This window comes from Populus alba, chromosome 16 (genome assembly GCF_005239225.2).
Source record: "Populus alba chromosome 16, ASM523922v2, whole genome shotgun sequence".
In the NCBI taxonomy this organism is placed as follows: domain Eukaryota; kingdom Viridiplantae; phylum Streptophyta; class Magnoliopsida; order Malpighiales; family Salicaceae; genus Populus; species Populus alba.
Genome location: NC_133299.1, coordinates 5,705,577 through 5,730,561, shown reverse-complemented (window position 1 = coordinate 5,730,561; position 24,985 = coordinate 5,705,577). Strand labels below are relative to the sequence as shown.

The following is a 24,985-nucleotide window of genomic DNA, read 5'->3' as shown; positions in this document are numbered from 1 at the left end:
ACTGTCAAAATTTTAATATTTGTATTTTTATCCTCCTTAATCAATTTTTTTGACCATTTTCTGAAGCTCTCCCGCCTCTTATTATTATTATTATTATTATTTTAATTATCTTTTATAATTAATTTTATTATTATTTATATTATTTTATTATTATTATTATATTTTTTTTATTTTTATGTGGGGATCCAAAAATGGATTACAGCAATAGTGAAGGAAAAGATACTCAACAGTTTCTCCATCAAAATCACAAAAAGGATAACCCACAAGATGAATGTTTATTAAATTTCTTCTAACAAAGAAGTTTCTAGTACATATTTTGTCATGAAGTGGTAATCATATAAAAAATTTTATTTTTGGAGGAGCCATACCTTTCCATAGAATTGGAGAGAAAAAAAGACATGCCAGATATGCAATTCTGTCAATTAAAGTGTTACATGATTTGATAGTGGATTTCTCATTTCTTTCAATACTCTAGTGTTTGGAGTCTTGTAAGCAAGCTCCATAATTTAGCTATGTCAAAAGAGGATTAAGTTGTTCAAGTTCCTAAGATTTTAAAGGCTTTTTCCAAGATAGATTCCAATACCAACAATTCTGATTTCAGAACTCTATCTCTTCAGCTCTAGATGTTGGCTTAGTAGAGAGAACAAATAGCTGAGGGAATAAATACTTAACAATACCAATTTCTAACCACCTATTTTATAGCAATCATTGTCTGATCAGCAGTGTTTGAAATTGAATAAATACCTTGCCAAGTATTAGATAAAGGAATATTAAAAAAAAAGGAAGTATATTCTCAAAGATAGTGCTATACTTGCATGTTATCTCTTGCAAGGCTCTAATTATTTTATGGTATATTTATCAAAAGATAACAGTAAAATTAATCAGTTTCCCTGTAAATCAAATCCATACATGCTCTCCTTTTATCTCTGACGGTACAAAATTCTCTAAAAGTCACTAAAAGCAAAACTCCAACATCATTTAATGTTGCACTCTAGGTATATAAGTCACATGCTCAAGGGTGAGAGGTAGTTTTCAACCATGGACTGCATATATACGTGTTGGATTCAGATTGGTTGGTGCTTTAATATCCAGCAGTTGGACTCCACCAGATCATTTGTTTGGATTATAGGATGTGGAAGCTAGAGATGAAAAGGTTTCCAGACATTCTAGTTGGTCATCTAGATCACCGAATCCGACTTCAAATTCTTAGCCATAGCTGGCTATAAAAGCAAATCTAATGTTTTCCAGGGGAGGTTTTTTCCATTGTAGATGAGAGCAGAAAGTAAGAATGCGGATGCAAGTGGAGATGAGAACATGAGAGCCCACCATGAAGTACTCTTTTCTTTTTCATTGGAGGAGATAAAAAGGAGCAATTAGGGCTCCATCGATCGATCAAAACACATGACAACATGCATGTGGGGCTAACTCTTGGATGATGATGATGGATCGTGGGGCTTTCAATTAACATGCAAAGACCCTTAACTGTCAATATACGGATAGCTCTTTGAGCTCCTTGAAAGCTTGATCGATATGGTCATTGTCGTCTGAAAACTTAGGGTTTGGACCACAAAAGGGCGATGTGGGGGCATCCCTAATTATATGGTATCCTTGGTCCCTTTCGCTTCTCTACATGTCATATATATTTGTATTAGGAGCTACGTAGCTGAAGTTCAGACAGTTGAATCTTATCCTTAACACAGACAACCGCATGCATGATTAAAATAAAAATGTACTTTACATTGTAGTAACTTTTGCAGTTGTTATTTTAAAAAAATAGATTTTTAACTCAGTTATTGATTCAAAATATTCAGATTTGTGAATTCTTTCTATACTTTATTATTGTGTTCCCTTTTCTTTTTCTTTTTTTGTCGTATACAATAAACCTCGATTCTTTGTTACATGTTATGACCACAACCACGCACATTGGTCTCCATGCATCCAGTACTACCAGTGTGTGTAGGAGAGGGAGAGAGGGGGGAGAGAGAGAGAGAGAGAGAGAGATTCTTATGTCTATGTTGAATGAGTTCAACATTAAAACATTACTGTCGTAGCATCTGAAATCGGTAGTTGTAAGTTATCAGCGTTCACATGAATGATGTTCCCTCTCATTTACTTCAACCACTGGAAAATTGGTCCACACCTTTCATCTCTAATGTTGATATCAGAGACCACAATCACATTGAATCATCTCCTTCAAACTGATCATCGCAATTATGATGTATAGCTTGATTGATCATTAGGTCAGCAACGTACTCCCTCTCCCTCTCTCCCTCTCCCTCTCCCTCTCCCTCCCTCCCTCCCTCTCTCTTGAATTTTGAAGTAGGAAGCAGATGATAAATTATAATTCAATCTTTCGAATTTGACTATGTGTTTGATGATACCAATTATCATTCATTATTTCATCGATATATATTTTTCTGACAAATCAATATTTAAAGACCGACACAATATTTTGTCATATATACTATGCAAAATCCTAGATGTGCCTATCCTTTATTTTTATTTTTATTTTTTTTTACCTCCAAAGAAACAATAACCTCTTTCTACATGACGTTGTCCCCTCTCTTTCTTGCGAAACATAGGAGGTAACTTGGACATTTCTATTTATGCTTTGCAGTTGTTGTTCTACGGTACTTGGGTAACCCCACAATTTAGACGAGAGACAGGGAGAAGCTGGAAAGGTTAAGTTCATGAACTTGGTGGGACACAGTACTTGGCCTTCATAGCCAATGCTCTTTGGCACCGATCCTTGAGTGGTCCAAAACCAAGTACCTTGTTATGTCCTGTGTTTTTATCTTCTTTTGCACTATATATTTCCTCCACATAAACTTACTTGACTTTATCTTCCATTGTTTAGAGTAGGGCCATTGTATTTTTTAAATCCAGTCTGGTCTGTGAGGTCAATCTGGAATCCAGTTGACGTCATGAAATTAGAATCAAATAGGATTTAAAAAAAAAAACAAGGAAAAAAAAATTCAGTATGACCCGACAACCTAGTATAACTCGGTTAAAAACTCGGTTACAACCCGTTGATTTTTTCTTACTAAAATTAAGTCGTTTTGATTTAAACAAAAAAAATTGATTAAGTGACCAGTCAAATCAGAATTTTAAACCAGATTGGATTTAAAAATTATATTTTGATGTAAGCTTTCAACCTCCAAATGAAAATATAGACACCCACATGATCAAAATTGAAATATGGTATCGATCAAAAACATAAGTCTAACCACGAAGAGAATTAAAACAGATGAATTTTTCTTCCTCGCGATAACAATTTAATGTTTGAGATCCCTTTTCGAGATATCCTTGTTTTGTTTTAAAAAGATAGGCATATATAGTTAAAGCCCAAGTGTCAAGTCGCAAAACTGCCAACTATATATGGTCACCTTGCCTAGCTTCAGTCGATGATCAAAGGAAGGACACTGGGGTCTTTGATAATGATATAATATGGTTGAGCAAATTCTATCATTATTAACCTTTGTTGGCATCTTTTAAATTTTATGATACCTTGAATAGAATGTTATTTTTGTATTTTAAAAATATTTTTGAAAAAATTATAAATTTTTTTTATTTTTTATTTTAAATTAATATTTTTTGTGATTTGAAATTATTTTATTATGCTAATATTAAAAATAATGTTTAAAAATTATTATTTTAATATATATTAAAAAAATACTTTAAAAAGCACTTACTAGCATTAAAAATTTTAACAAACACTTAAATCTTGAAGACATATCCCCACACGACGTACCTTGTGAAGTCACGGGAAATGCTTCAAGAAAGTCTGGGCTTTGGTTGTTGATAACGAGTTGGTCTATGACGTTAATAGCCTGCAAAACAAAGTTTCGTGTGTCTTAAGAAGGACGGGACAATCGTAGCTCATTTTGTATAGATTTTATCAGAATAGTTGTCGTGTCCGTGAAAGATGCTTGCTGATTAAGGTTTTATTTGTTTACGTGGTTTAAATTTTTTTTTTTTTTATTTTTTTATTTGTTTTAAATTAATATTTTTTTGTATTTTTAAATCATTTTGATATACTGATATCAAAAATAATTTTTAAAAAATAAAAAAAAATATTATTTTGATATATTTTCAAGTGAAAAAGCATTTTAAAAAACAAATATAACCATACTCTCAAACACGCTAAACAAGGAAATATTGCCCTCAATTTGAGGTAATTAATAGTGTTAAAGAACCATCTCAACTCAATAGCTTAAATTGTTAAGTAAGGTCTCAAATAGTGTGAAAGAAACATCTTAACTTAATAGTTTAAGCTGTTAAGTAAGATTCCCAAAATATGATTTATATTATTCTCTAATATACTTTTTTTAAGTGAAAGCCTTTTTAACTTAAAACTTTCACATGTTATTATTTTATACTTGATTTTTATCAAATAAATAGAAATTGTGAGATTTGAACTCGTGATCCACTTTGGTTATCAAGACTTTAATACGATATAAAAAAAATTCTTAAGTTTAAAAGCTTAAATTGTTAGATAAAATTTCAAAATATAAATTATATTATTATATGAGAAGTAGCATCAGAAGTGGCCGAGTGGTAAGCTAAATAGAATTCTCTTCCTGGTAGCTCCCACATGCATGTGGTTGTGATTTACTGGTAAACAGAAAAAATTAATCTAATCAAAGGATCAACGCGTGTGAGAGGAGATTTTAGAGGAAGAACAGGGTTAGGCAAAGCTAAATCAGGATCTAAAATGTTAATCTATATACAAAAATCGTCTAGATATCTTGATTTAACAATGACAAGTACTGTAATTAATTTTTTATTCTATAATTAATGTTAATTATACTTAAAAAAGCAGCTAAACTGACATTATTTTCATCGTTAATTCGCAAATAATAGAGATGTGCTAATTGTATGAATGAAGAACCAAATCCTATGTAGGCTTATCCAGTACTGATTTAAATGTTAAACAAACAGTCGAAGACTAATAGAGTTGAATAGTGAATTAGGAAGCATAATAGCTACACCTTCAAAAATTTTTACTAGCAGTTATTTTTAAAAAATATTTATTTTGAAATATATAGAAATAATATATTTTATTATTATTATTTAAAATTTATTTTTAACATTAATGTATTAAATCAATATATAAATATATATAAAAAATATATTTTTGACAACTTGAAATGATAAAATTTACCAAATAGCATCCAATATTAAAGGAGATAGTGACAAGCCAGCTCAATCCTAGAATCGATGGATTATAAGTCAACTTTTCTTCTAAATAATATGAATATCTTGTTTGAGAGTTATAATTATAGTTATTTTTTAAAGTATTTTTTATATTAAAATGTATTAAAATAATATTTTTTTTATTGTTTAAAAATTATTTTTTAAATTAACGCATCAAAACAATACAAAATATATAAAAATTAAAAAATAAATTTTAATTTTTGTAACGGTGCCTTCTTCTAAGGAAGATGCAATCTTCCCTTTTCTTTCTTTCTTTCTGCTACGGAAGTTCCTTATAATTCCAGTTAGATTGAGCCCATAGATGCAGTTCCTATGAGGCCCATTTTGAAACTGGCATGGACAGAAAAATAAAATCAAGGACCATTTTTGATGGACCATATTTCCCTTCATGAAATCTCCAACATATGGATCCATTGGGTCTTGATTGCCATCTTCTTTAAGTTACTCTTCTGGTTTTGTTGTTTTGTTGTTCAGTTTTTTGTTGTTTTGTCATTAGCAATGGAGGAAAGGAAACACGTGAATTTCTTAGTTCTTTTTTTTTGGAATTTTGAAAATAAAAACTAACAAAAATTGTTTGTTAATAGAAATATTTTGAGTTTGTGACTGCTAAAACCTGCTTGTTGAGTTTTTGAGGTGCTGTTTCCATATAAACATGTTAAGGTCTTGTAAAATATTATGGTAGTGGTTGTTTTTTAAAGTGTTTTTTATTTAAAAATACATTAAAATAATATTTTTTTTATTTTTTTTAACATCATCATATCAAAATAATTTGAAAACATAAAAAAAAATATAAAATATTTTAAAAACAAATCATTTAAAAAAAAATGCTTTTGAAAACTAAAAATAAATAGGCTCTAAAACTATAATCATTTGTATTCATCAACAATCCCAAATATTCTCCCCAATGATTTTACAAAATATAGTCCACTCCAATCCAACATAGGTTTATTTATGAGACCTAAATATTAGAACCACAATTCTAAATACTATTTGTTTTTGTCACTGCAGATAGAACAATGCCTATATAATGAAATGAAATATTTTGAATTTTTTACTAGGGTTTTTGCTTCTTCTTTTTACCAAATTTATCTCAAATCAGTGATAACTAAATAGGTAGTCGTGCTATATAGCGTACTGGGTAAACTTTTTCCTAAAAGTTGATGCAAGTGCTTTAAAAAAAAATAAAAAAAATCAAGATTCAGATTATTAACTTAACTGGATTTAATAAATCATATTAATTTAATAATATAATTTAAAAAAAAACTTCATAAATAACACAAACAAAATAGGATAAAAATTAATCATACTTAAAAAAAGAAGAAAGAAAAGTTCATCAGATACTTATCGTCACTTATTATGAACACTGCTCAACCACTAAAAAAAATATATCGAGATGGTTCAAACGTCATTACAAAAGGCTACCTGTCAACAATAAAAGAGGTTGCACGTGCTATTAGAGCAACAAACCAGAAAGCAGATTAATCAAAATAGCATGAGATAAACATCTTATGTTTATATTTAATCAATTAAAAACAAATTTCTAAAAAAACAAACTAAATTGAACAAAGAACAATAAATAAAAATACTCGAGATAACTTAGGTCATTATCAAAATTAGTATAAAATCCTATATAAAGCAAAATAAAAAATAATAGAGTCCAATCTTTAATAAAATAAATGTTTATTGTTGAAACTAAAAAAAAGAGCTTAAAATAAAAAGAAAAAAAAACAAGCAAAGCTCGAACAAATTTTTTAAATTTGGGTTAATTTTTTTAAACTGGCAGCTTATGAAATTCTAGACCCGATCTATATCAAAAAGATCAATTTTCAACCTATTAAATGTTGGATAATGAAAAAAAAAAAAGGATCAATATAAAAGAATTACCAAGGTAAAAAAAAATAGCAATTAAAATAATACAGATCAAATTGTTAAAAAAAAAACTTAAAAAAGATGAAATTGTAAAAAAATAAAATACACTTTTAAAATTAATTTTAAATGAAACAAATATCAATCAAAAGAATGGAGACCAAATATGAAAGATAATAAAAATTGAAGGGGGATGAAATTAAAAATAAAATCTAATTTTATAAATTATTTCAAATAAAACAAATAATAATAAAAAAAATATTGTCTAGATGTGAAGAAATAACAAAGTAAAGGGTTGATTTTATGTTTTGCAGGTTAGTGTGAAAAACAAGGATGAAAAAGAGAAAGAAAAAAAAAAAGATTGCATGCACCAAATTAATATTTATTTATAACACACATGGCACTTGAACATAAGTGGAGTCGAGATGAATCTAATATTTGCTCTAGAAGCCATCACCTCACAAAAGTTTCACTAGCCACCGAAAAGGCACTGGAACCATTTCACATAATGGAGCATGGAGCATGTGCAAGCCTTATATATATATAAGTCAATTATTAAACAACCCCTCTTATAACCATATTATTACAAAAAAAAAAAAAAACAATATGAAAAGTTGTAAGGACCCTAAGACTAAAGCTATAAAAAATTTGACTTCAAGAGTAAATGTATCATTTATCTATTTAAGAAAAATAGAAAGACGATAAAGTTTCCGGATTCAAGTTTAGAAAATTTTGTTTCCGAGAGTGATTAAATAATTTTGGCATGTTGAATAAAATCACAAAGATCTCTTTGCTCCTATTCATTTCTTAAATGACTTTTTAACTATATAAAATAGATTATTTTACCCTAATGCAAGGCTTGATGACTATGGAGTGAAAGGCAACATCATCATTTTATTATTATAATCCAAAATAAATTTACACTTGATCCACTTTTAAAACCAGATCACTTATATTTTCTTAAAAATAATACGCATAATAAAAAGGAAAATAATTTGTAATGTGATTAGACAAAACCTAGTTTATAAATTAAGAACTACATTTTTTTATATACATAAACTAAAAATCTACTCAAAACCTGATGACACTAAAAAAAATTACATCGTAAAAATTAGAAGTGAGTATTTTTAATTTGATTTAATTTACACTGAAAAAATAATTAAATTCAAATTTTTTTTATTCAAAACCAAAATCATTCAACTCGAATAATTTTGGTTTATTTATATTGTTTAAAAATTCAGCAAAACTGAAAAAGTAACTCATTAGACATCTAAGAACAACATAAACTAGTTCTCAAATCTAAATAAATGAAGCTCTTGTAAACATCAAGGAAGGTCGGTCTTGCTAAAACGTTTGAATAAATCTTCAGAAATATCATTCATATTGTAAAGATAATTAGCCAATTCCATTGCTCGAGCTCTTCATTATAAGAAACTAATACCTTCAATCAACAAAGTAGTTCCACATGATCGGCTACCATTTTCAGTCCATTCCTGCTATTCTATAACATCATCAATTCTATGGGCTCGGCATAATTTAAGAAGAACAATTTTATTAAGTAATATTTTAAAAGGTATGGGAAAGCTACTGTAGCTTTCCCACGCCTTTTACTTATTTTATTATTAATATATTATATTATTATAATTATAATTATTATTATATTATAACATATATTAACTGTCTCTTTTTTTAATTTTTTTTTCTTTTAATAATTTTTTTTGTTTGATTTAGTTTGTTAATGTTAATTTTTTTTTTATTTAGATATTAGACTTTTCATGACATAGATCCTGGGTTTGACGGTTTAACCTGGTTTGACAGATTAACCAGGTTTGACGGGTTAACCCGAATTTTTTTTTCTTTTTAATTAATTTTTTTTTGTTTAGTTTAATTTGTTGATGTTAAATTTCTTTCTATTTAATTATGACTTTCATGACATGTATCCCAACCCGTCAATTTTTTTTTTCTATTTAGTGCTTAAATTTCTTATTTAATTATGACTTTCATGACATGTATCCCGGGCTTAAATAAGTGAAATTATTTAAAAAATTAAAATTTACATCGCATTTCTAAATTCACCTAAAATTTATAATTTCACTTGCTTTTTAAAATCAGACCGGTAAACACCCCTAGTAACTTGTATTTCTTTTGTACGGAAATTACTTCTCTGCTACTAACTATTAAAAGCAAAAGTAACCTGTTTTTTTAGACGCCCTCAAATAATGTTTTTTTTTTTTCATGCCCATATTTTATTATACATTTTCAACCTCTAAATATATTTTCCATCAACTTATATAATTTACTACACATTAATCTTTCTTTCATCATTCTCAAAAACATTGTAATTAATTTTACTATATTGAATATTGATTCATGGTACAAAAAATCATCTACTATTAGTTTTGCTAACCATATCTACTATTAGTTCCCAAAAACAAAATTATAATATCAATTCTTTAATTTCCAAAAATCTCAAATGCAATAATGAAATTTACTAGCCCTAAAGAGAAAATTAAAACCACGAGTCGGAAGCCCGGTTCAGTTAGTCCAAGACTGTGCCCAGCCCATACGACCCGCCTGTCTGTAACGATGTTGGTCAACATAAATAAATAAATAAAAATAAAAAAACAAACCACCGCGTTTCATTTTCTTACTTACCTTTCGATGTCTACCTCTCCAGGTATTGTCCCTTACTTTCTCGCATTTTCTCTCTGATTCTTGGTAATCGGATTCGTCGATTCTGCTTTTCTTTTTCTATGAAATGCCCTTTTGATTTATTGGATTCGCTCCTGCTTCGGATTTTGTTTTGGGTTTTATGAATCGTTAATCATCTGGTCAAATTCTTGAGCTAAAATGTCATATTTACAGTATTGTGGAGATGAAAGAAAGGAATACTACTTCGACGCTGAGACGAGTCTTAGTTAATTGTGCTGCCCAGGTTTGTTTTGTTTATGAAATCAAGTATGGATATTTTTTATATATATAATCACTGTACATCAATTTTTTAGCATTGTTTTAGTTCCTGTAAATGTGGAATGTGGAAAAGACGTGTTCTTTGGTCTTATGTTTGATAGATGTGAAAGAAGTGTAAAGTGTTAGTTTGATTGCTGAATATATATATATATTATATATATAATTATATATATTGATTATATGTATTGTAGGCAAAAGAATACGGGTGGTGTGTTGCGGCAAAGGTTCCAGAAATTGAGCGTGATATGTGTTTGAAAGAATTTCTTGCTCTAAAGAATTGCATGCAGAATACAGTATGAAGCTTGAGTTTTTGAAGAAAGTGAACATTCTTGCTATTTTGCTTCTTTTTTTAGGATCTGCTCAAATTTATATCCTTTTGCTTGGCAGATTAGAGGGAAGGCTTGAGGGTCTCATATCTTTGATACCTTGTGGGCAGACACTGACTAGTGCAAGCATAATCTTAGTAGCTTGAATTTGAGAGGTGAAGAGTTTAGGTCAGGGATGTCTGCGAAAGCATCAAGTTCGCAGCTTAGTGTTAGTTCAAGTGGGTCTGGAGGGTTGTCGCATGTTTATATTCAGCACCCTCCTTTACGATGTAATGCGCCAGGAACGAGGGGTTTATTTTATGATGATGGAAATAAGCTACTGATCTCTCCAACATCTGATCAGGTAATCAGATGTTAAAATCAGCTATTCAAAGCTCATTTGCATTGACATGATATTCTAAATGATTGTGGATTCTTTGTTTTGAAATTGATTTTTTTTTTTTGGTAATTCAGGTTTTTTCATGGAAAGCTGTACCCTTTGATCCTCATGTTGCACCTACCTCTGATTCAATAAGTGAAGGGCCTATCCTATCTATACGGTACTCTTTGGATGCAAAGATCATAGCAATCCAGAGATCCAGTCTAGAGATACATTTTTTTCATAGGGAAACTGGACAAAACTTTTGTCACAAGTGTAAACCAGAGTCAGATAGTATACTGGGGTTTTTTTGGACAGATTGTCCGCTGTGCGATTTTGTACTCGTAAAAACCAGGTAAGACTTATTTATTTGGTTATGAAAGAAAAAAACATATTTTGCTCGTCTTAAATTTGTCAACTCTTCAATGTGTTTATTTTCCTTCAATTCTTGCTCAGAGAGGGGGAAAAAAAAGGGAATCAGTTGAAACTTGGGTATTGTGAGAAGGAAATGGATTTGTATTTTTTTTGTTCTATTTGAACTTCCAGCCATAATTTTTGTTTGTGAGATTCAAATTTGAAATCTAGCCATGCTGAACATAATACCAGAAAATTCCATACCTCGCTATCTACACCTTTGATGGGTTTGTTACTACTGAGACGAGGAAATTCTGTTTTCTAATATGCTAAAGATTGAGATCTTCATTGCAGAACTCTCTCTTTCTCATTTATATATATATATATATATATAGGAGAACCCTGAGTGTGATTTGGAGTTTATGCAATGTTAGGGGCATTTTATGGCACAGAGCTGTTTGCACATGGCTATTGGTTCAAACAAAATAAAAAAAAATAGAGATAGAGATAGAAAGTTTCTCTAGCAATAGCTTCTTTTGTAGCACTCACTTCTATTCGATTTTGTCCAGACTTGGTTCAGTCTTTATATGCCATTAAGATCTTTCCTTTTGATTTCACTAAATTGGAGTTTTAATCGCAGTGGGCTGGATTTTCTCGCCTGTGATGCTGAATCAAAATCACTTACTGTTGTAGAGACAAGGAAATTGAATGTGAGCTGGTATGTATATACACATGAGAGTCGACTGGTTCTTCTTGCTTCAGGAATGCAATGCAAGACCTTCAATGGATTCCAGGTATGCCAAATTTTTATCATTGGCTTCAATTGTAATTAGTTATTGGCTGAATTTTTCGGGCCATGCACCGTGTACAGAGCATTTCTGGAAATTAAAAAATCAAGCATAAACCTTGATTTCATGGGCTATGGTTTCTATAAAAGAATGTCGAGAAGATGCTGACTTGTTCAATTCTTTAGGGCATTTATTAGAAGAGCTTATTCAATGTTGACACTTTGAAATGTCTATCAGTTAAAGCTGCTTCATGGTTATGATCACTTTCTTTACTTGAAGATTCTTCTGAAAATCTGACAAGTTTGTTATTATATTGTTCAGCTTTCATCTGCTGGGATTGTTCGCTTGCCAAAGTTTGAGATGGTAATGGCCAAATCTGAGGCTAACAGCAAGCCTGTCCTAGCAGATGAAGATGTCTATATTGCAACCATGTAGGTTATTATTGCTAATAGCTTAATACATATAACTTGTTCATTGACATTTTTCACCAAGAAAAGAATGATTTGTTTGCTTATATTGATGTTAAAACTTTTCAACATTGTCAGGTATGGGAGGATATACTGCTTGCAAATTGACAGAGTTGCAATGCTACTTCATTCTTATAGATTTTATCGAGATGCTGTTGTGCAGCAGGTAATTCCTTTCTCTTATTTTCTTCTCTGTCTCTGGTAAGCTTGGATTTGGTTATAACAGTGAGAAGAATTTTTGTGAATAACAATTAGAATCTCAGGTTCTCCTAATTTTTTTTCAAGGACAGAACTGGTAGAATTTTGGAAGGTGACTGTAGAGTTGAGGAACATTCTTTGTTGCACTCTATTTAATAGGTGAAAAGTTGAGCTTGATACTTATCTGTAAATTGTTAGTTGCATGAATGAGTGTTCCTGTACCTGATTTTTGGTCCCTGATTAATGCATGAGTACCTTTCCATGGATCATAGCATTCATATAGTTATGACCAACTTGTTGAAACTCCCAATTTTTCTAAGTATTTTGTGCCTCTTCGTGTCATCTAAATACTAGACTTGTTACATAATAAGACACAAATCAGTTGCTAAAATCTGAAATGGTAATGTGCCTTTTTTGTAGGGTTCCTTGCCAATATATTCAAACAAAGTTGCTGTTAGTGTGGTTGATAATGTACTTCTTATCCATCAAGTGGGTGCTAAGGTTGTAATACTCTATGACATATTTGCGGATTCTCGATCACCCATTTCTGCTCCACTTCCCCTACTGTTTAGGGGTTTCCCCAGGTCTAATACTTCTTCCTCTCGATCTACTGCAAAAGATATTGAAATTCCAGAGGCCAACATAAGTGATTCTGAAGCAATTATTTACGGAGATGATTGGACATTTCTTGTTCCTGACCTTATATGTGATGTTTCTAATAAGCTTTTATGGAAGATCCATTTAGACTTGGAGGCAAGTTTAACCTGTTCTGTAGTGCTTTTTATTTCCCCGCATAAATGATATCTTGTAATTAGATTCTTTTGGTTGCAGGCAATTTCTGCAAGCAGCTCTGAAGCTCCATCAATGCTTGAGTTCTTGCAACGACGGAAGTTGGAAGCTAGTAAGGTGGATGCCTTTCTTACATTTTGATATGCTCGTTCATTGTTGTAAGGGACATTTATAAGGAAATGAAATCAATTACCCAAAACCTAAATTAGTCATTTTCAATGGTGGATCTTCAATAAAATTTTAGGGATGCAAGAGAATGGCTAAAGTACAAGCTCGTAGTTTGTATTGGCAGTCAATTTTACCCATGTCAATCTTAGACAACAAATTTTGTCAAAACTCAAAAAAACAACAGTTTAAATTTTAAAATTTTTGTATTAATTTTGATGATCTAATATAGAGAACATCTTGTATAAACACTATTCTTGTGTGTGAGAAAGGAAACAATATTTTGAAAACACTCTTTTTAAGGAAAAAGTAAAATTGAAACCAAGGGATCAATTGCAAATAAATTTGGAGATGCAGGGACTGGATTGAATAATTTGAAAAATACAGTGACTTGAATGTTTGTAACCAAACTGTTGAAGTAAATGAAAATCCTAGGGGAGGCTGCTGCCCTCCTGTCTCTAGGAGGATCCACCACTGGTCATTTTGACAAGAATAAAATATATGAGAATCAGCTAAAGGAGAAGTTACAACAAATTGGATTTATTTTTTATGCTTTATTGCATTCATTCAATAGCCTTTCTTAAATATGATCTCTTATTGATTCGCTGGGGCTAATTGTTGTGTTTCAGGCCAAGCAGCTGTGCTTGGCAATAACACGCAATGTTATTCTTGAAAGGAGACCAGTGTCCACGGTTGCCAAGGCGATAGATATACTGCTTGTGTCTTACTCCCTGTCACTCAAGACAGGCAGTTATCTCAAGGGAATAAAAACAGAGAAAACCTCACATTCTGCTGGGACACAAATTGGTATCCCGCAATCTGGTGCCAGTGCATCTACAGGAGAAGTTGATGCACATGGAACATCCACCAAACACCAATCTAGTGCCATAGTTGACAATGAATCTCTGAATAGATCTGGAAACTCCTCAACTTCGGACTCTGAGGACAATACCCAATTCAACTCATTAAAAGCAAACCCGAAAGTGAACAAGGAGAAATTATCAGGTGGTGCTGAGAGTTCTAGCTCTGAAGTTCACCCGTCATCTTTACAATCTCAGAATCTTGGACCAAGCAACAGTCCATTAAATGCTAGTGTTTCTGAAAGGCAGGAGTCTCAACTTATGTCTCCAGCAATTTCAACTGATGAGATGTATAGCTTACTGTTTGCTCCAGTTGAGGAAGAGATAGTGGGGGACCCATCTTACTTGGTTGCCATCATTGTCGAGTTTCTTCGTAGGTATGTCATTCTTTATATTTGACTCACAGCTCTGCAATGTTTCTAATGTAATTAAAATGGGTCTTGCATATGTGCAAAGTGATATAATATTCTTATCAACCACTGCGTGTATGTTTATGCAAAGCTACTTCATAATGTGGAACTGGGTGACTTTAAGCCATTCTGGTTTTGCAGTTGTGTTAGCCAGCCTGTCAGGTACAGCATGAAAGAAAGATAATGTGCCTTGTCTAGTATGTTTGAGCTCCTGTTAATATATATAAAAAGAATTATGTGAAATGCATAATAAAATTCAACAATAATGCAGGCTGGTTTGTTGTTATATTATAGAATGCAGAAACAATTGTTGACTGGGTAATTATCTCTCAATTGGACTAGTTCAGAAAATAGTGAACTTGGTGATTTTCTTTCATCCAATGGACTGGGGAACTTGGGTTTTTGAAAGTGTTTACTTGATGGTTCATGTACCTATCATGTAACTTGAGCCAGGCGAGTGACTAGAAAGATGAACTGAAATGAAAAGGTATTTGGGAAAGATTGATGTAGTTTTGTTTTTCTTTTTCTTTTTCTCGTTTTGATATCTGCTTATGTATATTAGGCGCGCACCTAATGACAGACTTGTTTCCAATGTTGCAGTGCAAGTTCAGAAAAGATTAAAGTTCAACCAAACATCTATGTGCTGACAATACAACTTCTAGCACGCAATGAGCGATATGCAGAACTCTCATTGTTCATCATAAACAAGGTTTTGAAACATCATCTAAAACTGTGCTTATGAAGTATTGAAATCTCTTGAATAGTCATGAAAGCTCTCTATTTTATGTTTAAACCCTTTTTTAACAAGTGCAACTGTTTCATTACAGATTCTTGAACCCTCAAAAGAAGTTGCAATGCAGCTCCTAGAATTAGGTCGTCAAAATTCCCAGATTAGGAAGCTGGGTCTAGACATGCTGAGACAGCTCTCTTTGCATCATGACTACGTGTTGCTACTAGTTCAAGATGGGTATTATCTTGAAGCCTTGCGTTATGCTAGGAAGCACAAGGTAATTCTAGACTTCCAACTTCAGGTATAGATGTGAATGTGCTTCGCTAAATGAGTTGTTTTTTGAAACTTTGGTATGGATGCAGCAGCTATTGTTGCATTCATGATCATGCTATTACTTTGCGTTTACTTCATGCGTGCATTTATTGATCAGAGAATCAATTATTGTGAGAGTTTTTTGTATTCTTTATTTCCTTTTGCTTCTTTTTTCTTTTTTCTTTTTTTAAGTTTCCAGTTGAAGCATGGAGGGAGATGTTGTGTTATGCTGAATAAAACCTGCTGTGTATTTAATTGAGCAAAGAGAAAATGTCTTTAGCTGCTATTGTTAAGCAATTTTATCTTAAAGCTCAAATATTAGATGGAAAGGATTTCAATCGTTCCTGACAAAACAGTCCATTCATTGTCCAGGTTGTGACTGTCCGGCCATCATTGTTTCTTGAAGCAGCTGTGTCTTCCAATGATTCTCAACTCCTTGCTGCAGTGCTGAGATTCTTTTCAGATTTTACTCCAGGATTTAAAAACACTACCGACTGCCATGGATACTGTCGGATTCTCAAGGAGATGAACTCAGATGTAGCTGTTTGAATGTCAACCTGGTATCCACTTGTAACTCTAGAACGTCAAAATAAAAATTTATCAATGCATAGTGACCAAAAATACTTTCATATTTTACCCTTTCAGTTATTCATGATCCCAGGTCCACCACTGACTGTGTGCTTATTTTTGTTCGGAATTTTTGTCATGTCCAACAAGGTTCTTGTTCTCTCTTCTTTGTTTCTGGACTCGTAGGCGGCTTTAAATTTGGGCAGGGTGTCCAGAATCCAAATTAGCACATTGGGTCCTTACTTTTGATTCTGTTTGGGGGTAAGAAACGCTTTGACCTTCTATCCTCAGCAAGAGAAATGATCAGAACTTGCAGGCGACTGTTTCTATTACCTGAAAACCATTTTCACAATTTTTATGAAGTAATTTTGCTGTAATATGTCCCTGTGCATTCTTTGATTCTATATTGAACATGCGATTCCAAATATATTTGAAGTGGATAATGATGAATCCTGGAGCATGCTTGCCCATCCAAAAACATTGATGGTGATGGTGAATCAAAAGGGTGTCCTCGTGAAAAATGGTGCTCCAGTGATTACATGAATGTCATAGATGGTGACAGTTTAAAGCTAGGTTCGATTTGTTTTTAAATTTTAGATCTTGCTTTCAATTTGTTCTTATAAATCTAATGTTTTTAATGTGTTTTGGGATATAGGACCGTTTTCTAATCTAGCAAACCGACTAAAATACTCTCATGTGGGGTCTAGTCCAGTGTAATTTATAAAGAAAAAGGAGTTGAAAAGACAAGTTTTAGCACCGAGTACTCTTCCCTTTTTTTCTTTTTCAAAATTATTATTATTATTATTATTGTTAATAATAAGATTAGATTTGAGTTTGTTATGTGAAGGTATTTTTATCCATTTTTATGAATTATCTGCTGGAAGAATAGGTTAGATAATACTGACAAAAAATATAAGAATAAATGGACAAAACGTAGTTCCAGGATGCAACCCGAAAGAAATTGTATAAATTTTATTTATTTAAAATTTATGTTTTTATATATTTTTAGTTTATTTTAATTTGTTGATATTAAAAATAATATTTAAATATATATATATATATATATAATATATATATATTAATATATTTTTTAAGTAAAAAATATTTTATTACTATATTTTTTAAATATATGAAAAATATAGTAGAGAAGTTACGAGATGGAGTTTTTTTAAAATTTTTTATTTTTTTTATTAAATTAATTTTTTATATTTTTATTATTATTTTGATATATTAATGTTAAAATTAAATTTTAAAAAATAAAAAATAATAATTTTTCAAGAAAAATTTAACTACTATAATCTCAAACATTCGTACAATAAAGGACGCTGTGAAGAACTGATCCAAGCCATTCGTTTGTCACGAGACAGAGGTGAATAGAAAAAACCTTTGCTGAACTTATGAACTGTGATAAATCTTCATTAACGTGTTGTTGAAAATACCTTCGTACATATTAATAATATTAATAGTTTGTTTGATAGTGTAGATATAATTATTTTAAATAATTTATTATGTTAAAATATATATTAATGATATTTTTTTATTTTTAAAAAAATTAGTTTTGATATCAACACATTAAAATGATTTAAAAACATTAAAAATATATTAATTAAAAATTAATTAAAAAAATTAAAATTTTTAAATTTTTTTAAAATATTTTTAAAACACAGGAGAATACCTAACATCTTGAATTCCACGCTTGGTTCTTGAAATCATGAAGAAGGCTTTATCTCTTTCTTCAACTGTTCCTCTCTCTTTCTTTCACAGGAACACTAACTTTGAGTGTGCTGGTTGTAATAAGTAGGCCCAACATTACAATATAGAAGATAGGCCCAACCATATTAACTTACTGTATAATTGACTCAACCTTCCAGCTATATTATTTATGAGCGAGCGGCTATGCTGTATGTGAAATTAATTTTTTTTAATTAAAAACAATATTCAAATTTACGCTAACATAAATTTTAATTAATTTTTTTAGCTGTATAGAAATTAATTCAATATAACTCAATTATCTTTATAAATATGAAAATAATTAAAACGATCAATACAAATATATTTATTAAAAACAACTTATCTTTTTATTTTTACTCTTTCTTTTTTAATTAATTAAATCCTTATTTACTCACTTTAAGGTTTTGTCAAATATTATAAAATATTAACATGTTTAAAATAAATTATAAATGAATAAAAAATAAATCACGAAAAATCCTTGATTCATATATTTTTTTCAAATCCAAAATTCTTAATTTCACATTAAAACATTACAAGATTTTCTTTAACACCAGGCATTGCAAGGGAATGGCTACTCCAATGGCACCTTGGAACAAAATCTTCTCTATGATGCATGCCAAGCTAATTAATCAGCACAGTAGCTATTTTTCCTCGGTTGTTATCATTTATTTGGAAGTATAATCTCTTTAAAGTATAATAGTAATTGTGTTTTCAAAATATTTATGTTTTAAAATATATTAAAATTATATCTTTTTATTTTATAAAATTTATTTTTAACATTAGCATATTAAAATAATTAAAAAAAATTATTTTAAAACAAATATTTTTTTAAAAAAATTACTAAACTACACTTTAACCGCAAAGACGGAGCGACCCTTGATCTATTTATATTTGGGATAACAAACTTTATTATTGCAATTATTTTTTAAAGTGTTTTTTATTTTAAAAATATATTAAAATAATATATTTTTTATTTTTTTAAAATTAACGTATCAAAATGATCTAAAAAATAAAATAAATATTAATTTAAAATAAAATAAATAAATATTTTTTAAAAATATTTTTAAAACACAAAAAGATAAAAAGATACAAGTTGAGTACCAACCACACCACATAAATATCTAACAAAAAAAGAATAATATATAATATATATATATATAAAAAAAAAAACGATGGCTTCCCTGTTCCAATATTTCGATTGCTCTGCGTATTAACACAAGAAAGACAACGCATTGATTGCTTGAGCTGGAAACACTGAACTTGGTTTTTGCATTGGGGCATCACTTTGGATTTTTATTTTTATTTTACCATAAAGCTAATTTTATTTTGGTTCTTTTGACATTTTTAGTCCCTGTACTAGAGGAGTTATCGCACATCGAACCAATTTGTGCTACAAATCGTTGTAGTTTCTCAATAAGAATAAGATTAGTCCCTCGACCCCCTCCATCCATTTTTTTCTTTCTCTCTGTTAAATGAAGAGGCTTGAACAAATCGAGAGCTCATGGAGAAATCAGACAAAATCCGATGTGCCCAAATTATGGAGTGCTATCCAAATTGGGAATCCATGAAAGAAGTTCCAAGCATCAACAAATTCTAACCTTTCATGTTGGTGATGTGTTATATCCACCAATAAAAATACTAACAGAATAAAACGAATGATTTTTATTTTTATATGCTTGTTATAGATATATCATAAATCACCGACAAGAATTTCTTAAAATCAGTAAATATTTTATTAATAGACTGAAAATATAAATACTTGCTGAAAATTTCTTTAAATTTGTTTAATAAATTTAAAATTTTTGATAGTGATGTAACGTCAACGACCCAAACTCCCTAAATGATAGGTCGCATTAATTACGCTTAGAATGAAATGTTTCCTATTGGATTAAGTAGAACCAAGACATTTTGGAACGTGTATGATATGCCGACTACAAAAAAAAACAAGAACATGACGAGAGCCACCTAATTGATGCTATGTATGTTTCCCTCTGTGGATCATTGATAAAGCTGGACGTTAGGTCTTTGATAGAGATGGAAAAGCTAGCTATATAAATATTTCTTAATATAAACTCTTATTTTATCGTCAATTGATTTATATATTAGTGTTTTTTAATGCATATTGAAATGGACACTTAGATGATTGAGAAGGATAATTAGTTAAGAAGAATTAATCGGCATACCTCTTGTATGTGACAAGGATTGTTGTTATTATTATATAACGATATGGTGACACATAGCCTTCGAAGTTGCAAGAGCTACTAGCTCCACCGACGATAAACAAGTGATAAAAATGAATTAGATGGAAAAGATATTGTTTGTTTGAATTCTTCTATGTATATTTTGCAATTCATATATATATATATATATATATATATAACTGTTTATAAATCACATCAAAAATTATATTTTTTTAATATTTATTTTTAAAATAAAAACATACTAGTTTTTATTTAGAAGATATTTAGAAGTATGAAAACGATTACTTTTTAAATGTTTTTCGCTTGTAAATATATTAAAACAATAAATTTTTTTTATTTTTAAAAATTATTTTTGACATCAATGCTAGAAAATAATATAAATCATATTTTAGACCTCGTCTAAAAAGCTTAAGCTATTGGGTTAAGATGGTTATTAGATATGGTATCAAAGCTTTATGACCAAGCGGTCACGAGTTCGAATCTTATTATCCCTATTTATTTGATAAAAAATCAAACACAAGGTAATTTGGGCTTGCGTAAGTTTCAAGCTCAAAGAATTTTTCCTTGATGGAATGTATTAGAGAATAATATAAAATCATATTTTGCACCTCATCTAAAAATTAAGCTATTAGGTTGAGATGATTATTTGATAACCAGCACATTAAAATATTAAAAATATTAATTTTAAAAAATATTTTTTTAAATATTTTTAAAACATAAAAATAAATAAGTAAATATATTAAATTAAAATTGTTCTGCCCATGCTTCTTTTGTGCTCGACATCATCGTATCTACTGTACTTTCAGTTTTCTTTCATGTTCCGCGTTACACTTTCTTCTACTTTTTAAAGATTACTGCGCTAATTATTTGATTATGGGTACTTAATACAAAAATATATATTTTCTTACAGTAAAAGATATTTTTAAATTAGCTCGCTCTTGTTTTTTTTCCCAAACAATTTCAAGCTACACCCTTTATATCAATTTAACACATCAGAGAAATAAATTTTTACAAACACTGATTTTAGAGTTTTAAGATGAGAAATTCAAGAAAAGTGAACGCTACTTAATTAATCACCATATTTATTCTTTGAGTTTAAAATTAAAGGAGGGAGGAAGCCCATTTAATAATCATGCAAGAATATATGGGGTCCTATCCAACCATCCCATCGATTAATTTTTAATTTACTATAAGTATACTATGGTCCACGTCATATAAATTACCTTGCCATGAACCTTAAGTCCAAAATAAAAGGAGCACCCTGGAAAGTATGGGTTTTCCTTTTAATTTGTTATTTACTTCACTTTTTTACTTTTTTAATTTCTTTTTACGAGGAATTTCACTTTCCTGCACATGGTTTCAGGTACAGCGGATTCCAAGCGGATGAAGAATCCGAGGAAGTTAGAGAACACCCAGACAGAAGGAATCCTCTAGTTGCTATTTGCAAATGAGTGGATGGTAGTGCAACCTTCTCTCCTCTAGAATGGGGTTATTAAAAAAAAAACATTACATTATACTAGAAAGATTCTCTTAAACCATAAACAAATGTAAAACCATTACATTATTTTGATATATTTATAAATTAATTAATTAAAAAATATATTTATTTGTTATATCAAAGAATTATTTCAATACAAAAACTTAAAATATTAAGTGAGGTCCTCAAATATGATTTATATTATTTTGTAACATATCTTTTTAAATAAAAGTTGACATTAAAACTTGCACAGGTTTATATTACCATGTACTTATTTTTTATCAAATAAATAGGGTAGTGAGATTTAAATTCATCATTGCTTGATCATCAAGGCTCTGATATCGTATCAAAAAATTGTTTTGACTCAAAAACTTAAATTATTAGATGAGATTGTAAGATATGAATTATATTATTCTCTGATATGCTATGTTCTCATACGCGTCCTCTCAGGATCACTAAAAACTTATATTATTATTAATTTCAAAACTCATATAATTAATTAAAATACACGTAAATTAATACAGACATCCATGTTTTTCATCAGCACAATGTTCATGTCCTGATGGACCAAACGAAGGGCTCTAGATGTACAGAAAGGCACTAAATCTGACCAAAATCCTAACTAACCATTTATGCATTTTAGTGGGCAGTTAACTAGTTATTTTATTTGGTTATAGTTTGGTAGTACGGAAACTTTACTTGTATTAATAATCTACTTCACCAGTAGCCTCTTCTGTACACATAAGTGCCCAAAAGATCATTTCGTGAACCCATGGTCAACAATGGTCTTGACTGGCATATCCCCAAGTAAATAATGTTCAAATTGTTTGAGCTGAACAGAGTTTCAGAGTTTTTTTGAATTAAAAATATACATGCATACATACATACATACATATATATATAGTTATTTACTATAGTAGGTGATAATTTGAATATAATGTCTTTTGCGATTATGGTTGAAAAAATAAATTTTAAAAAAAATTACAAATTAAAATTTTTCTTAATTAAAATTTTAAGAAATAGTTTTTAATGGGATCTATATAAAACTAAATACTTTAAACCATAATTAAAATAAAATATAATTTAAACCACACTACTACATAGAATCTTATATCTAATCAAAGTTTTAAAAGCACATCTGTGATTTGATTTCACTTCGCATTACAACTGTCCCTACGGACTTTTTTTTATCCTCATGAGAAAATAGATGAAACGAATTTATATGAATTCAATTAATTAATATTTTATTTGTTTTAGTTTTTTTTTGGCAGAAATACTATTTTAAAAATATTTAAATATATGAATACAATCTAGTTGGGGTTGTTTTTTAAAGTGATATTTATTTATAAATATATTAAAATAATATATATTATTTTATTTTTTTAAAATTATTTTTAACATTAACGTATAAAAATGATTTAAAAACAATAAAAAAATACCTTGAAGTAAATATAAAATAAAAAAATTTAAATTTTTTTAAAAATATTTTTGAAATAATAAAAAAAAAACCCTTGACAAAAGGAATTATTTTAGTGGAAATAGTACATTCTTTTGAGAAAAAAACAAAAGATTCATTTGGTAGGATCCCAGTATTCCCTTGCAAAAAACAGAAATGAGTGACCACAAAATGTCATTTCACTAGAAAACTAAAGGCATATATATGATTCAAAATAACTTATGTTCTGGTATATGTAAAACTAGCAATGAAATGACAAGGCATGGTGTTTGCAGAGTCGTCCTTTTCATCAACTTTGTAGGGTTTTGAAAACAACATTAATATCAAAAAGAAAAACCATTCAAATGGCTGTAATGTGAGGATAAGCGTGTTTCACAGTGTGGTAGTGGTTACTTTTCAAATAATTTTTTGTGCTGAAATACATGTAAATGATGTTTTTTTATTTTTTAAAAATTATTTTTGACATCAGCACATCAAAATGATCCAAAAGGTACAAACCACACTTAATTTTAATAAAAAAAAATTTAAAATTTAATGAAATACAAATACAAACACAATGACAAACGGTGTTTTATTATCAAGGTGCCAGTTTAACAGGACCTGCGCCTTTGTAGATCGCTTCCATGCTGTCTGCCTTGCCGGTGAGCCTGATAAATGCCAATCTCCAGCGTTCTTATTCAATTTTAACGTCCGAAATAGTACAAAACGCCATGCCTATACCAACTAGCTAGACTCTCGAGGAATAATTTGTTATTATATTTGGTTTTTAAAATTATTTTTTATATAAAAATTGATGTTTTTATATATTTTTCTTGATGATTTTGATGTGTTATATTATAAATATATATATAAAAAATATTTTGATAAATTTTTAATTAAAAAAACATTTTTAAAAGATACTATGCAATGGATTATTAAACACACTTAGTTTTTATGATACTTTTTTTTTCCCTATTAGGTACTCTTATGATTTTAGGCTATTAGAATAGTCATTTATCATTACACGACAATAGAGAAAACTGTACGAGGAAATTATTAGATGTATATTTGCTAAATTAAGTGTGAATGTATCCTCAAACAAACCTAAATTTAATTAATCCCAACAAAAATTAGATTTTAATGTAGTCGTAACAATGATAAAGGTTATGAAAGCGGCAATACTTGTAATAATAATAAAAAATTAAAAAATATATAATATCTCTGTTACTGATATTGGTGGCCCTGATAATGATGGAGGTGGAACCTGTGGGTACATTACGACTGGTAATACCATACTGTTTTTTCGAAGAAAAAAAATCTAATTTTTATTTATTTATTCTCACATTCACAGAAATAAAACTATGTTTTGATTTCTTTTTTATTTAAACCTCATTCCTTTCATATATTAGGAATATTAAAACTTTTGTTTCAATTTTACAAAACGATACCTCGAAGAATTGTGAATATGCTTTTTATTTGTGTTTGAATTTCAAGAGTATTTTAAAAAAAATTAAAATTTTTTATTTTTTTTTTTACTTTAAATTTAAATATTTTAAATTATTTTGATGTACTAATTTTTAATATATTTTTATAAAATGAAAAAATACTTTAAAAAGCAACCGTAAGTATACTCTTAAATACTCTGCTAAAAAATAATGAAAAAAGGTTACATAATTCTTCCAGGCTGATGACCACCGTAGCAACAAATTGCATTTATCAATTGGAATTGGAGGTTGAATATATAAATATTATTGTCTTGCTTGT

At 29.5% G+C, this 24,985-nt stretch overlaps 1 protein-coding gene across 2 annotated transcripts; it reads left to right on the top strand.

Annotated features, from left to right (window-relative positions):
• Positions 1-9,710: 9,710 nt before the first annotated feature.
• On the top strand, positions 9,711-16,987 carry LOC118050163 (uncharacterized). Of its 2 annotated transcripts, XM_035060411.2 has the most exons (15): positions 9,711-9,760; positions 9,949-10,018; positions 10,245-10,346; positions 10,441-10,722; positions 10,833-11,092; positions 11,732-11,885; positions 12,201-12,310; positions 12,425-12,512; positions 12,965-13,297; positions 13,376-13,450; positions 14,128-14,735; positions 15,369-15,477; positions 15,596-15,775; positions 16,183-16,370; positions 16,528-16,987. In XM_035060411.2, exons 4-14 carry the CDS (start codon positions 10,555-10,557, stop codon positions 16,357-16,359), a joined length of 2,262 nt encoding a protein of 753 aa, XP_034916302.1. In that variant the 5' UTR covers positions 9,711-9,760; positions 9,949-10,018; positions 10,245-10,346; positions 10,441-10,554; the 3' UTR covers positions 16,360-16,370; positions 16,528-16,987. The 2 variants fall into 2 exon arrangements, 1 of the variants encoding a protein (XP_034916302.1); XR_012168224.1 differs by lacking the exons at positions 16,183-16,370; positions 16,528-16,987 and adding an exon at positions 15,063-15,255 and having other exon boundaries at positions 15,596-15,623.
• The last annotated feature ends 7,998 nt before the right edge of the window (positions 16,988-24,985 follow it).